This window comes from Paralichthys olivaceus, chromosome 12 (genome assembly GCF_024713975.1).
Source record: "Paralichthys olivaceus isolate ysfri-2021 chromosome 12, ASM2471397v2, whole genome shotgun sequence".
Lineage (NCBI taxonomy): Eukaryota > Metazoa > Chordata > Actinopteri > Pleuronectiformes > Paralichthyidae > Paralichthys > Paralichthys olivaceus.
Genome location: NC_091104.1, coordinates 6,963,396 through 6,978,074, shown reverse-complemented (window position 1 = coordinate 6,978,074; position 14,679 = coordinate 6,963,396). Strand labels below are relative to the sequence as shown.

The 14,679-nt window shown below is 42.1% G+C and overlaps 2 protein-coding genes across 6 annotated transcripts in view; both read left to right on the top strand.

Moving 5' to 3' along the window:
- Positions 1-14,679, top strand: part of actn1 (actinin, alpha 1) — a 52,046-nt gene that overhangs the window by 2,236 nt on the left and 35,131 nt on the right. The window lies entirely within an intron of this gene.
- Positions 10,151-13,911, top strand: LOC138412203 (homeodomain-interacting protein kinase 2-like). The gene is made up of 9 exons (XM_069535464.1): positions 10,151-10,349; positions 10,735-10,934; positions 11,065-11,253; positions 11,431-11,609; positions 11,744-11,864; positions 11,978-12,097; positions 12,204-12,278; positions 12,493-12,659; positions 12,761-13,911. The coding sequence occupies exons 1-9, from the start codon at positions 10,166-10,168 to the stop codon at positions 13,500-13,502; spliced, it is 1,977 nt and encodes a 658-aa protein (XP_069391565.1). The 5' UTR covers positions 10,151-10,165; the 3' UTR covers positions 13,503-13,911.

Genomic DNA, 14,679 nt, shown 5'->3' with positions numbered 1-14,679 from the left:
CTGGGAGGACAGCAACCTGGGATAACACTCAACAGCACACACACAAACCACAATTTCTCCCAGGCTCCTGCTGGTGAACAGACAATGCGGAAGGCTATTCATGTTTCTATCAAGATAAACATTGTCTTTATGTGTAATTCTGATCTGCCAAGTGTCTAAATGCATCAAGCAACATGGAGGGGCTCCGTTGGGCCTTTAGATGATTGCTGGTTCATTTAGTGCTGAAATGTCAGTTAGAATTAACAGGCGAGAAAAACACAAAGAAGGGGAGGAAACAGTGGTGGTCGTTGGGGAGTTTTTACTTCTTTAAACCTGTTAAAGTCTCTTTATTTGGATTTTAATAATAGAAGTTAAAAACAAATCGGATAGAGAAGCACATATTGCGTACAGGTGAGGACTTAGTCACAGGCCCTGTTTTGCAATTCATCTTGCTGCCTACAGACTCAGCTTGTCAGAGAGTGCTTCAAATATTTTGAGTCCGATGCAAGTCCTAACCTGACCCCTCATGTGTAAAGGCGCTGCTATCCTCTTATCTTGGAATCTTAATGTCTTTGCAGACCCAGGTGTCTCAGCCACACGGTGCCAGAGGTTACTTAAAGCGGCGGCTCACGCATACTTCCACGCAACACAGAACGTTTTCCCACCTCCGATAAACAAACAAGCAAACGCATACCACATCTGTTTACAAGCACAGTTTCCAGTTTTCGTAGCTGGAAGGTGGCGTTCAGGTGTTAACTGCTGTAGCTAATTTGTCCAGGTTTGTCCTTATAAGGATAAAAGCTGAAGTACCTTGGATGGGGCGCTGCCTGTAAACCTCCCGCCTCCCACTTCCCATCTCCCACACCCCAACCTCCATGTTCCCAAACACTCCCAACCCACACCCACATTCCCCTGCTCCGACTGAACAAGCCAGGTCATAGATAACATCCGTGATCAGTTCACTTCTGCCAAAAACACTCTTCTCTGGTTTTAGTGTGTCGAAATGATCTGTCCTGACAGACGTAGACTGTGCTGATGAATAATGAAATAAAACGTGACTCTTCATTTATAGCAATGACTTTTTTGGGGTATAATCGAGGTCTGTGTGCTCAGTGGGGAACTTGTCTTGTTGTTTGACTGATGTGCAGGAAATGCACACTCAACAAATCAGTCATCTGACTTGTCACCCCTCCACACACTAATTTCACACGCCCCACTTTGACTAATCAGCGCTCCCTGGGCGTCCAAACCCAACAACCTGACCTACATCTTACGAAAATTCCACTGAAATAAACTGAAAAGCTGAAGAACAACAAGCCTGGTTCTGTTTTCTGTGCCCCAGGTTTTATTAAGTCACAGTATCTGACAGGTTTCAGTCGCCAGGAAACTGACTCAACACATGAATGACTGTGTGACGTTTCAGTTAGCCAGTTCCAGCACTGCAGCTGTTTACCAGATTGCATAATAGGATGTGTAATGTCAGCTCTGACCACCTCACAAAATGCTTCCCGTCATCGGATTCCTCCGCTCCCATGATGCACCTTGCACAAGCGCTGTAGCAACAAAAGACGGAGAGTGTCACAGACGGCCGGTGACAAAGCAGGGAGAAAAGAATGAATCCCCCTCTCTCTGTGTTTGTCCGTGGCAGGCGGCTTTGATCTGCATCAAACATGAGCTCACAGAAGAGTTCAACACTTTTTTAACTGTCTGTCTGCCCCGTGCTGTTTTCCATCCCCTCAGCCTTCACTCTTTGTGCCGTGTTAACTGATGTTAAAGCCAAATAGATGATCAGTTCAATATCACTCTCTTAAGCTGCTTTCAGACGTTCACTGAACTCCGGACATTCAGCTGGAATATTCCAGAGGGGCTGTATGTGAGAACGCAAAAGTCCGAGTCATTTTCAGGAACTTCAGAGAATACAGCTGGGAAACTCTGCAACTGGGCGTGTTCATGACGTTTCTAACATGTGATGGACACAAAACTGAAAAAACCTACGAGAATATGAATATATCAGAATGAAGAAGATGAGAAATACATGTAGGAGACGCCGGCAGATCTGTCGAATCGGAAAAACAACGAGATTTGAGGGTGTTCGGTGATGTTAATGTGCTGTAAACAGAAACACAATATTTCTACAGCTGATTTTAAATCTCATGTCCTCTTTAACCAGGCACCACTCCTCGCCCGAATATTCTGGACATTCTCTCGTGTTGTGTAGTTTTGTGTCCAGCTGCGTTCCTCATGTGAAAGTCCGGGAAATGTCTGGTCCACAGTTTTGGTGGCTGTAATATCAGCAGATCTCCGTGCACAGATGCAAGTGAATGCACCAAACAAAGGGGTTAGTCATGTTTAGTCCATGAGCTGTAGAGGTGCAGCTTTTGTTACCTATAGACCGAGCCACGCTTTGTTTACCCTCATTTTCACTTTTTATGCTAAGCTTAGCAAATCATCTCCAGTCAGGAGGCTAATTTTAAACAGTCATGAATCAGGGATTTCATTTAAACTCTCATCGAACTCCCAGCAAGAAAGAAAAGTCAATTATTCCATTAGGGAGAAAATGAAGGATGTGACTCGACCTCGCGTCTCGGGTGGCACCTCCGCCTGAATCAAAGACGCTTCAGGGAAATGAGCAACCTTGTGTCTGCTTCACGGCGGGAGACGGTTCAGTTTCCGTTCCTCGGTCGCTTAGTCATCTGTCAGGGTGGCTGCGGCGCACAGTGAGATAATCTGAAGTCAGGAAATTGAAAGAGATATTAATAAAGGTCTGACAGTTCTGCGCCCGCTCGCTGTCGTGGTTAACACTGTTGGACTGTAAATCCCAACAGGAGTTCCCCCGGCGAGCCAATCATCGGCCCCGCTCACGCTGTCTCTGTCTCATTTGTCCAGATTGATGGGGTCACGCGCTGACACCACATCCTAGAGGGGGCATCCAGCCGCCCCATCACAGGGAGGCTTATGTGTACGCACCTCAACCTGGTGGGTTCAATTAAAGGTGGAGACCCCTTCATGTTTTCACTGAAGATACAAATTGTTTTGTTTTAAACCTGCATTAAATAGCTTTCAAAGGTTTGACCTCACCCAGAAATAGTCTACTAGTGAACAGATCTAAGTTTCAAACATAATGGTTTGAGCTGAAACTGGACACTTGGCTAATGGCTGCTGAAAATGGGGCTTTGTCGTCTTATATGAAAAACAAGCCACGTCTGAGCGATACATTTAAATAAATTGATAAAATGATATGATTTCTTTTATATAAACTTTAAACACTTGAGTACAACAGCTGCTGGAATTCAAACCTGTGTTCTACCATCAAAAAGCTCACGTTTCTACCCACCTCTGCCCCCCTTCCATCTTTATTTCTGTCCGTAAGCCGATCCTGCGCGAACATGGCCGGTTTAAAAGTTTCGTAATCAAGCGAAACACTTTGTTAATGAGAAGCTCTCAGTCAGGAGGAAACCATCTCGTCTTCACAGCCCAAAGCTGCTAACAGATGTACGATATGTCAGAGGATCCTGACGACTCGTGCACAACCCGACTCTACGTCTCAGGCGGGGGTTTTGTTCTCCACTGGGCTGTGCTGTTGCTGTTGATGGAGAAAAGGTGCCAGTGTTTACCCAAGAAGAGTCAATGTGACAGCTGACAAAGATTGATCCTGTAGAGAGTTGTTTTTCTACACACACGAGGGAAAAGTTCTGTTCACAGTGCGAACAACATCATTTGATTTTGATCCGTGCTCGAGGCTTGGCTGTGTGGATGGTGAGGTTGGTCTGTTTATGTCAGCAACTATTTGATGGATTGCCTTGAACTTTGCGGCCAACATTCATGGTCTCCGAAGGATGAACTTTTAACCACTTTAGTGATTTCTTGACTTTTTCTAGGTAGCGTCACAATGAGGTTCGCATTTTTGGTTTTGAGTTGCCATGAAAATGCAGATATCCATGTCCCCCTAAGGACGGCATCATTATATGACAATTTTGGTTTATGACTGTCTATCTGCAAAGCTAATCACATTGCCAGCATCAGGTGTCCCTTTAAGTGTTAGGTAGCTAATGTTAGCATGCTTATACACTAAATCCGAATGGTGCATGTTAGCATGTCTTCTAATATATGTATAAGTGGTTAGTGGTTTGTATTTATTTTTCTAACCTTAACCACTCAAAGCGCTTTACAGAACAGTTTTGCCATTCACCCAATCACACACTGCATCTATTAGCAGCACCTTTTTGTTCGGGGTTCAGCATCTCGCCCGAGGACACTTACCGACCTTCTGGTTGTTCTACCCCTCAGCCACAGCCGCCCTGTGTATAACCTCTCAGCTGCTAGCATGTAGACTCTCGGCCTTGTTAGAAAAATCGTATTAATCTGATCAAATAATAGAAACGACTGAACTCTTATTGGATTAGTTGTAACTTTTCAACACGGAGGGCTTGTTTTCTAGCAACCGAATAATAATAGTAAGTGTACAGTATTTCCTCTGTTTCTGCTGTGTAACTTCTTTTTAGCCTAGTAACTGTGCGGCTGACTGGAGAGAGAAGTTTAGATCCCAGTCTTTCTCAGCCTGGAAAACATTTTCATGCTGTTGTTCTGGGCCCTGAATGAGTTTTACTTTATTTGTTCCAGGAATGTGAAAGCTAATTTGTCCTCATCAAGCTCTTATCTGTACAGCTCCCAAATGCCAGGGCCCTGATGCAAATAGCTTATTTTCTCAGGCTTATGCTCCAAATTTAGAAACGTACGCAGAAATCAGCCATGTGTAACAGGTCAATAAATCTGTTTGGATTTGTTTGACTGCTGAGTTTCATTCAGCGTATTATTGATAATCATTCTGCACATTCTGGAGTTTGGTGTTGTATCCACAGTTTGCTGGAAGCTTGAGACCCCAGACCTGTACCACATCCACCATGGGATTTTGGGGTCAAGGTGCATTTCCTGTGGAGCTAAGATTGCAGAGTGAAAAACCTGCTCAATCCTTGACCACGTCTGGAACCACTATGCACTTATGGTCACATGTATCCAATAGCATAGGACCTGGAGGGGGTTTATAGGTGATCTGCGTGCATGTTTCCAAGGAATTTCTCTGCACCACATGGGAAGGAATCAGACGTAGTCAGGTCTTTCCTTTGCTAATGCTATTAATCAAACCACATGCATTCTCAAGCGCCTGAGCTCGCTGCGAGGCCTCTCTTTGAAGCCGAGGGGGGCTCGCACTGTACTCGCAGAGTCTCTGAACATGTGAGCGTATTAGTTGTAAGCCTCCTCACAGGAGCAGCTGCAGTGCGTCTCATTTAAGTGAAAGCAGCTTTGAGTAAACAGACACCGAGGTAAAAGCAGGCAGCAGGCGCACCTTTCCTCCATTCAGTAGCTGTATGGGTGGAGCCCCTGGGGGGGAGGAGGGAGGAGGCAGAGTGTGGAAGAAGAGGCTCAGACAGAGGAGCTTTCAAGTCTCTGCACAAAGAGAGCGTGTTCAGGAGGCCATCTTTTGTCACTGTGTCACCCTGGAGTCAATCATTTATCCTCACCAGCTACGGCGGTGCGTGACCTCTGTGACTCTTTAAGGGCGTTTCCCCTCTGAAACTGCTCTGTCATTAACAGTGTTGGAAGTTACGTATCTTCTGACCCCCGAGTCAGAAGATTCATCTAAGTCTGAATTTCTGTGTATCAACAGTAGTTTTTAGTGTTTATTAGTCTGTCATTAACATGTTGTACACAGAACTCTCCGGCTTCCACGTGTGAAATGCAGCGCAATGTATTATTATGAAGTGGTTTAGCTAAAAATGGCTAGTAACTCGGGTTATTCGGTTGTGACGTTGAGTTATAACGGAGCGTGGTATTACTTAATAAATGTAGTCATTAGCTTGGACATTACTATTTTAAAAGTAAATAAATAAACTCACCTTATAATTCACTTGATACTCTAAAAGGGTAAATTTAGTGCTGGCACATCTTATCAAGCAATGCGTTCCTGTCAAACACTGGCCACTAATCATAATGTTGCAAGATGGGAGGATGTTTTAAGTGTGATCACCATGTTTTTTCTTTTCTATGTTTTGTCTTGATGTAGTCAGATTTTTCCTCGTGTCTGTTCGTACGGCAGCCTCCATGGCTCACACTAACCACTTAGTACCCCTTCTTCCTCTGTTTATCCAAAATCAGCTGCTGCTGCTGCTTCAGCCGGAAATGTATCAACGCATCATTTCCCATGTGGCAGCGTATTTTTCCCTGGTTAGGATCATGTAGCTAAGACTGCAAATGCTATTTAAATGAGGAGAGTGGGAGCAAATTACACTTTTTCAGGCAAATAACTAAATATTGAACTTCACGTAAAAACGGTTTGAAATTTGTGTCATTATCTTTTACTTTTGTCATTTTTCCTGTCTCCATTAGCTCTTTAGCACCGTCATCTATCTGGGGTAGATAGATGTGACTGATTAGTTGGCTGAGGTTTTTAAGAGAAGTTTTTTTTCGCCTACACATATTAACATCTCCCTCTAGTCTCATCAGGAAGTTTGTCTTAATCTGCACACAGGGTGGTGCATCAGTTTTATTTGCTCAGTGTGTTTTAAACAGGTAATTGCAGCATTTTAACTATGAAGACAGGATGTTTCTTAGGGTTTTATTTACATTGTAGCCAATTAAATCTAAAGCACAAGGAGGTCAATTAAATGCAGTGAATCAGTCTTCCTCGGTGGCCAGAGGTTAGAGACCAGTAAGAAGAAAAGTAGAGTTAGAGTGAACGTTTCTGTGAACTGAGTTTGATGATAATGTTGGAAATAAATTGATCCGTCCATCTGTGTCAGTAAGTCCTTGGGAAGAGAGTGTTCTGATGAATATCGAGGCCAAAGGCTATTTGTACCATTGCACTCTTCCATTTTACTAAAGTGGGACAAGTAGCCTATTGAACATCTGAATTTCAATCAGTGGTTTCTATTGATCATCTGGTCAACTGGTCTCATGGAGTTGACTCCCTGCAGGGACTTCACGCACTGCTGACTCTGTACCGTTTGTGATACGGTCTGCACAGTTTAAATTCTGCAGCAGCAACGAGCTCCCCCCATGCTCTAGTTTTATGTCACAGTTTCCCGCTGCAGGATTAGTCTGCACGCTCCCGACATTACCTCATTTGCAACAGCAAACAGGCAGCCACTCTGAAGTGCTCACGGCAGATCTCGTTACAAGTTGTATCAGACACCTCCCCTCCACAGCCCCACCCCGGGTGATTTTGCACAAAAGGAGCGCCCGCTTGCACCGTTGTTGCTGTGTAGTGGAGAGCCCTTGGCCGAGCTGCGGGGCAGTGGAGTGGTTTGGGCTGTGTGAAGTGCCGGCAGGTGCAGTGGCTGGTGGATGGACACAGGCAGTGTCTGGCAGTGGAGGGAGGGTGATACAGCAGCTCTGTTGGCCTCAGCTGATGGTCCAGTTCATTAACAGCCGGGGTCACAGAGTGAAAACACAAAGGTGGTGAATAATAAATCAATGGAGGACAGATGTTGAACTGCTCTCAGTGTTGTCCTCTTCTTTTTCACTCTGACTTTGCCGTGAACCATGTCTTCCTTTTTCGCTGGTCGTAATTCCAACCTCTGTGACCTTCTGCTGATCCTGCTCAGAAACTCAAATGCCCACAAGATTTTTCTTTGCCCAGCAGAAAATACAGTTCCTCCACAAAACCTAATGTTATGTTACTGTCTTTGGTCATCGGTTTTGTCTGCACTACATCAAATATTTTCTTGAATGGAGATTTTCCCTTCCATTAAAACAAAAAAAAGTCCTGTTTTTAAAAATGACCACAAATGTTCAAACAAGCGTGTCAGGCCAAGTAGGTGGCGATAAAATCGACATCAACGCTTAGCTCCAAGCAACAGTGGGCATGTGCGATGTAAGCTGCGACATCACTGTTTTTTAGAAAGTCTACAGTTTTAGGGGGTAAAAATCTCAGTTTTAGTGACTTTAACGTTGTTTGTGTTTCAACGAGAGGCTAAGACGCAGAGCAAAACGTTTGTTTTTCTAAATATTTGCAACAGGGTGATATTTTGGCTGTGGTTTTCTTTTTTTTTTTTTTTTTTTTTTAAATGTGTCTATTAATTTTCTTCATAAACAAACATACAAATGACAGGACCAGACTAAACAGCAATACCACATGACATTTACAATAACAACAACAACAACAACACAACAACAAGCTGGGAATAGTAATGCAAAAACCCCAAACCACTCGGTTCTGGGTACATGTGACCGGTACAATATACAACTTAGGGTGTGATACAGCGGAAGGCTGTGGTTTTCTATGTTTAAAGTTATTTACATGTACATTGTCACTCTGAAAAATAATAATAATAATTATTATTTTGCTTTCCTTGAGAACCTTCAATCAGAAACTGCACAGTAATGAATTACTTCTAATAGAAACTTGGGCCAAACTCCAGAGTAGCAAATGTTCACATTCTCAATTCTTTCTGTGCGCTCATCAATCAATCTTTTGCAGCTGCAGTGAGTGTTTGGAGGATGTTTTAAACCCACGGTTTGTGTTGAACTTATTAATGACAAAGTATCTGACCTGGATGTTTTGTTCCTGTAGAGGATTTACAGAGGCAGCAAATATCTGTGGTTATGTTGACTCCCAGTGTTGGCGAAGTAACACTTAACAGTACACTTAGAAGGTGTGTTCCACTTGGTGCGGCGCTGACTTAACCTGATGCATGCTGGTTCTTACACATACAAGCTGGTTATAATTTTTGTCCAACATGTCAGTGACACGCATGACATGTCCTATGTCTTTACTCTCAGAATTCAGATGGGTCTTTTGCTCCATATCCATAAATGTAAAGTGTTAAAATCCAAACCACCTGAAAAATGTCCAACAGAAGAACAATATCCACGTAATACCTTGGAATTAAAACTTTATTATATGTAATTACATATATTAGATTCACTTAATACGTAACCACTGGTCGTGCACATCTGATGGTTTCTCTTTCTGTTATGTTATTTCATGTGTGCCCTATTTTTCCTTTCTAATGTGCTGATTAATACCAAATTAAAAGGTTCTCAATATTTACCTGCAAAGACAATGTGATTAATTTTTGATCTCCTTCTGACATGGTCACTATACACTACAGTTTTGATTTTCCGCTGAAAGAAACTACTCAGTCAACTTTGTTCTTTGTTAAAAAATACAAGCATTTCCTCAACATTCGCTGCAACGAAAAAAACAAACCCCGTGAGATCGGCCGTTGTTCTCGTCTCACTGACGCTACGATACGTAAAAAGTGTTGGACTTGATTTTTTTTACTCCACCCCTGCAGTCGTCGGCAGATCACGTTAGTAGATCAGACACAGTCAGTAACAACTACAGTTTAGCTGAGTCACTAATACCAAGATAGAAGCAAAGCTTCCTTGTACCAGTCAAGTCAAGGCAGTCGTAGTAGAGCCGACCCATAACCAATCCGGCTTTAGGCTGAGGAAGGACTGCCTACCTTATTAGCATATGGAAATAGAAATACGTAAGTAAATAAATGGAGAAATACAGATAAATGAATATAAAAATACATAAATAAATGAAAGTACAAATACATAAATAAATACATACATGTAAAAATACATAAAGATTTTATTTTTTATTTTCCATTTATTTATGTATTTAATTATTTTGTCATAATGTCATTGTGTATTTATTATGGGTGCTCCCAGGAAGCCTGAAAGATGCTGGAATTTCAAAATAAAATCCCCAGATAGTTAAGGGATGTTCCTAAGAAGCCTAAAAAAAGGCTGTATTTTCAAAATAAAAACCCCAAATAGTTACGGGATATTCCCAGGAAGCCTTAAGGTGGCTGAATTTTTTTAATGAAATCCCATGGATGGCGATAAGACCTTACAACCTTACAACATGGTTTCTCTACCTCTCTCTGAAATTGGTCCACTCTCCCTCTGTCACAAAGCTGAACGTCATGTGACTTTAATCTCGTAATTAATTCCCCCAATTTTTTTTTTAAATGTGGCCCTAGTACTCTGTCATAATAAATAAATGAAAGTACAAATACATAAATCAATAAGTAAATACATGTAAAAGTACTTAAAAATGTATTTTTTCCCCATTTTTTAATGTATTGGAACTATTTTGTCATAATGTCTTTGTGTATCTATTTTCAACTAAAAACATCAAAGGCATATTACGATCATAGGTTCTACTTTTCCTATGATCCCTTTATATCTTAGTCAAGAATTAGATATATTAAGTCCCTGCAGATACTCTTGTATCCATTCTGTTCGTACCTACTGTACCTGTTGTTCGAACACCCACACTACCCCTACAGAAGTGAAAGAAGGCAAAGAAGAAGGAAAACAGCAGAAACCACATTTTAAAAGCTTTGATAAAACTGGTAAGTAAAACTCAAGACAGTGATGGGGAGTAACTAAGCATGTTTACACAACTACAGTCCTTAGGAGGCTCCAAGGCTAATTCTGCTTTATATTATGACTTCATGGAAAATATTTATTTGACAGTTGAACATAGTTGCAGGTAAAGAGTTTGAAAAACGTATCTTTGTATTGTGTAACTTGGATAGAATTCTGATATTGTGAATCCAAAGAACAGTTATTCAGATGTTTAAGAGAAAAAGAGAGATGAAGAAACAGATAATGTGTTGGTTACATTTAGGGAAACAAGGTTGGGGCAATAGTACCAGCAGGAACTTGATTTTATTTCACCCCTGCCTCTGCTGACTCCACATTGTAACCTTCACATGTTCTCCTTCTTTGTCACAGATAAAATGACTGAAGTAAGGAAATCTGGAAAGTCAAAGAAGCCAAAGGGCACCATTTTGTGCAGCAGCACCACTCGCTACCTGGTCAAGGAGAGGATTGGAGAAGGAGGCTTTTCCAGCGTTGTCAGGGCTGTGAATCTGAGCACATCAGAGGAAGTGGCCATAAAAATCTTAAAAGATAAACAGGATGCTAAAAAAGAGGTAGAGTAGATTCAATCGTATGCATGAATACCTTTTAACACATTTTCTTGCTCATGACTTGTCTATCAAAAGAAATGCTGATACCACGCTGTCACTGCCACCAATAGAATTTTTCCTGTTTCCTCCACAGTATGCGATGCTTAAAGTGCTGAAGGTTCTTGATCCAGAGAAAAACAACCTGGTTCACTTCATTGAGAAGTTCAGATACAACGGACAAACATGTCTGGTATTTGAAAAGCTGGATATGGACCTTCACAGCATGAACGAAATGCTAGGGAGGGGAATGACACTCCATGAAATCCGGCCGATAGCGCACCAGGTAACAATGATGTGGCTTTTTAATCAATCAATCATCAACGGGGTAACATAGTCAACCACCTGAGAAAAGACGTACTTGCTGAAGTAGCATAATTGTATTTATTCTTGATCTGTTGAAGCCTGCTCTCAGCTCAGTATCTATAACTAACTTTTTACATGATTTCCTTTGTCTCTGCAGTTGGTCACAACTTTAAAAGCGCTGAAAAGCATTGGAGTGGTTCACTCTGACATTAAACCAGACAACGTAATGGTGGTCGACCCTCATGCTACTCCCGTAAGAGTCAAACTAATTGACTTTGGCCTGTCGTCCAACATCCCGAGCGAACTCGGGGAGTTATGTCAGCCTCTGGGTTACCGGTAAGTTCAATGTGCAAAGCTCATTGTTTTACATGTGTGTTATTGTTGTCAATGGCAATGTCCTAATATTCACTACACATGCAGAATTTAACAATGTACTAAACAGCTCTTGTGAATCTTGTTTGTACACACAGTGCACCTGAAGTCAGCCTGGGCCTCCCCTTCTCTGAGGCCATAGACATGTGGGGTCTTGCCTGTGTGCTTCTCTTTTTGTATTTGAATGCTCACCCATTCCCCAGCTGCGAGTACCAGACAGTAAGAAACCAAATATATGTTGATTTCAATACAAAGATTGTTGCATTCAGACACTTGTCCAAACACGACAGGGGACTTGATGTAGGATGTGATTCTTTATGTTCTCTCTCCAGGTCAAAGCAGTCGTTGGCTTGTTGGGCCTGCCAGCTGACCACCTCCTTAAAGCTGGGATGTACACCGATATGTTCTTTAAGGAGGACCAGTACTGGTCTAAACCAGGATGGTGGTTAAAGGTATTTTGTCTAATGTGTAACTAATTAATGATATATCATTAGATATCATTACATATATATAATTATATATTAATGAGTATCTGACCAACATGTTTTGTTCCTTTAGATCTCCGAGGAATTTTATAGCAAGAAGAACAAAACAGAGAAAGTTTTATTCAAAACCCTGGATGACCTAATAACAGTAAGTTACCCATTTCATTACTGAATATATAATTATGTCTCAAAAATATTTTTATTAAGAAGCATTGCTTAAAATATTACAAAGGCAAACATACATGAAAGACACACCAGACGTATGAAAAGAAATGACGAAAAACAAACAAAACAAAAATATTAAAAATAATTACCTGACAATTTTAACTAATCTCTCATGTACTGTGTTTTTTAAAATCCAGCTCTACCCATTGTCGGAGGGTTCCATGGAGCTCAGTGACAGGAGAGCTTTTTTCAGCCTCATCAAAGGCCTCCTGGAGATTGACCCAGACAGAAGGCTCACCCCAGAGGAAGCACTGTTGCACCCCTTCCTCACCATGTCCCATATATTGGAACATGCAAAACCATAGTGAGTAACTGAGTTTTGGTTTCAGTACAGATATTGAATGAAGAGAAAAAAAGTGTTAACTGATTAAGTGATCCTCTAATGTGTTGTTGTGTTTTATTCAGTTTATTTACTTCTCTGTCCAAAATGGGCAATTTGGGAATGGAAGAGGACGACAGTGAGTGTTCCCCATGTGATATGGCTCAGGAAGAGCCTGAGGAGGAGGAGCCTGAGGAGGAAAAGCCTGAGGAGGAAACACCTGAGGAGGAAACGCCTGAGGAGGAAAAGCCTGAGGAGGAAGACTCTGAAGAGGATGAGCCTGAGGAGAAGGCTTCAGCCTTCAGCAACAAACACCGACACCGCACGCGTGCTGATAAATCAGCATTAGCGGTGTCGGTGTCGGCCGCCGACAACAAACACCGCACGTATGTTGATAAATCAGCATCAACGGTGTCGGCCGTCGGCAACAAACACCGACACCGCACGCGTGCTGATAAATTAGCATCAGCGGTGTCGGTGTCGGCCGTCGACAACAAACACCGCACGTATGTTGATAAATCAGCATCAACGGTGTCGGCCGTCGGCAACAAACACCGACGACGCACGCGTGCTGATAAATCAGCATCAACGGTATCGGTGTCGGCCGTCGGCAACAAACACCGCACGCGTGCTGATAAATCAGCATCAGCGGTGTCGGCCTTCAGCAGCTACCGACTTCACACTAGAGCTGATAAGAAAATCAATGACAGGAGTCGAACTGTCACAGTGGAAAAGCCACTGAAAAAGGACAAAAAGTCCTTTTGCAGAATTGTGAAGAAGGCGTTTATAAAAATATTGAAAAAAATTAAGAAAATTGGGAGACGGTAGCATTGTCAAAGTGGAAAGCCAGTGGAGAGGGCTACTGAAAAGGACCACAAAGGTTTTTCGCAGAATTCCAATTAAGAACAACGTGAAGTCAGTGGAGTTACATGTGGCCAAAGAACCAAATTTCTGATCGTACGAGACAGAGTTTGGACTTGCATGTAAACACCTTAACCGACATCTCAAAATGGGAAAAGAAACCCTAGATAAGTCATTCCGGCATTTTTTATTTATTACAAATATATGGTTTCAGTGTATCAAGCTGTTCCATGTATCTGTACTGAGTGTGAGTAGTTGACCTGCCACTTCCACCCCTCCACCTCTTTCTTGCCCCCCTCTATCTCTGTTTTTCTCGACTCTCACACTCTGCCTAATGTGACTTTAAAAATAAGAATAAATAATGGTTCAAACCCAATTACTTTCCTCCCTGTTTTTTTGCTTTGGAGACGACGCCATGATGGTTTGGTCAATTGAGTTTTAACACATATGCTGATGACCAACATAAAGGGTTACGAACGGGTGGAAAATGACCTGATGACAATAAAAAGTCAACTTTAAGTGCAAAGTGACATTTTCATCAGTCCAATTGGTCAGAGCAGGTCAAGTGGAGCTGGACTGGAATAGACTGTAAAGTCATGATCAAGGTTTCCTGCTCACGTTATAGTCTGTTCAGTCTGTGCACACCATGGTCCAGACTATCGGTCCTCGTGTTGCACACCAGGTGCTCTGTGTTCAACCTCCAAATCGACTGCAGCTAGTTTTCATTCAAGGTTTATTTGCCAAACTGAAAGAGAGGCTGCTTCTCTGTTTGACTCACATGTGGAAGTGATGATCAGGAAGCTTAAATCTGTGTGTTTGGTTCTCAGAAGGATCCCATGGATAAACAACACTGGGGGCAAAACAACAAAAGATTGCAGCTTCACCTCCCATATCCCGCACACAGAGACTGTTTTCATGTATAAGAAGCATCTACATACGTGTACATATGTGAACATTTGGGATATTTCATTTTATTCCATGTGGTAAGATATGCATGTAAAATAAATATAAATCATCAGTAAGAAATGTATAAATGTCACATCTGGGGGTTTAAAGTTCTTTGTTGAAAACAGCAGTTGAGAAAACAATCTCCCCACAAGGTCCATGTAGCAGCTGCTCTGGAGCTTTTGATCACGTCACTTCA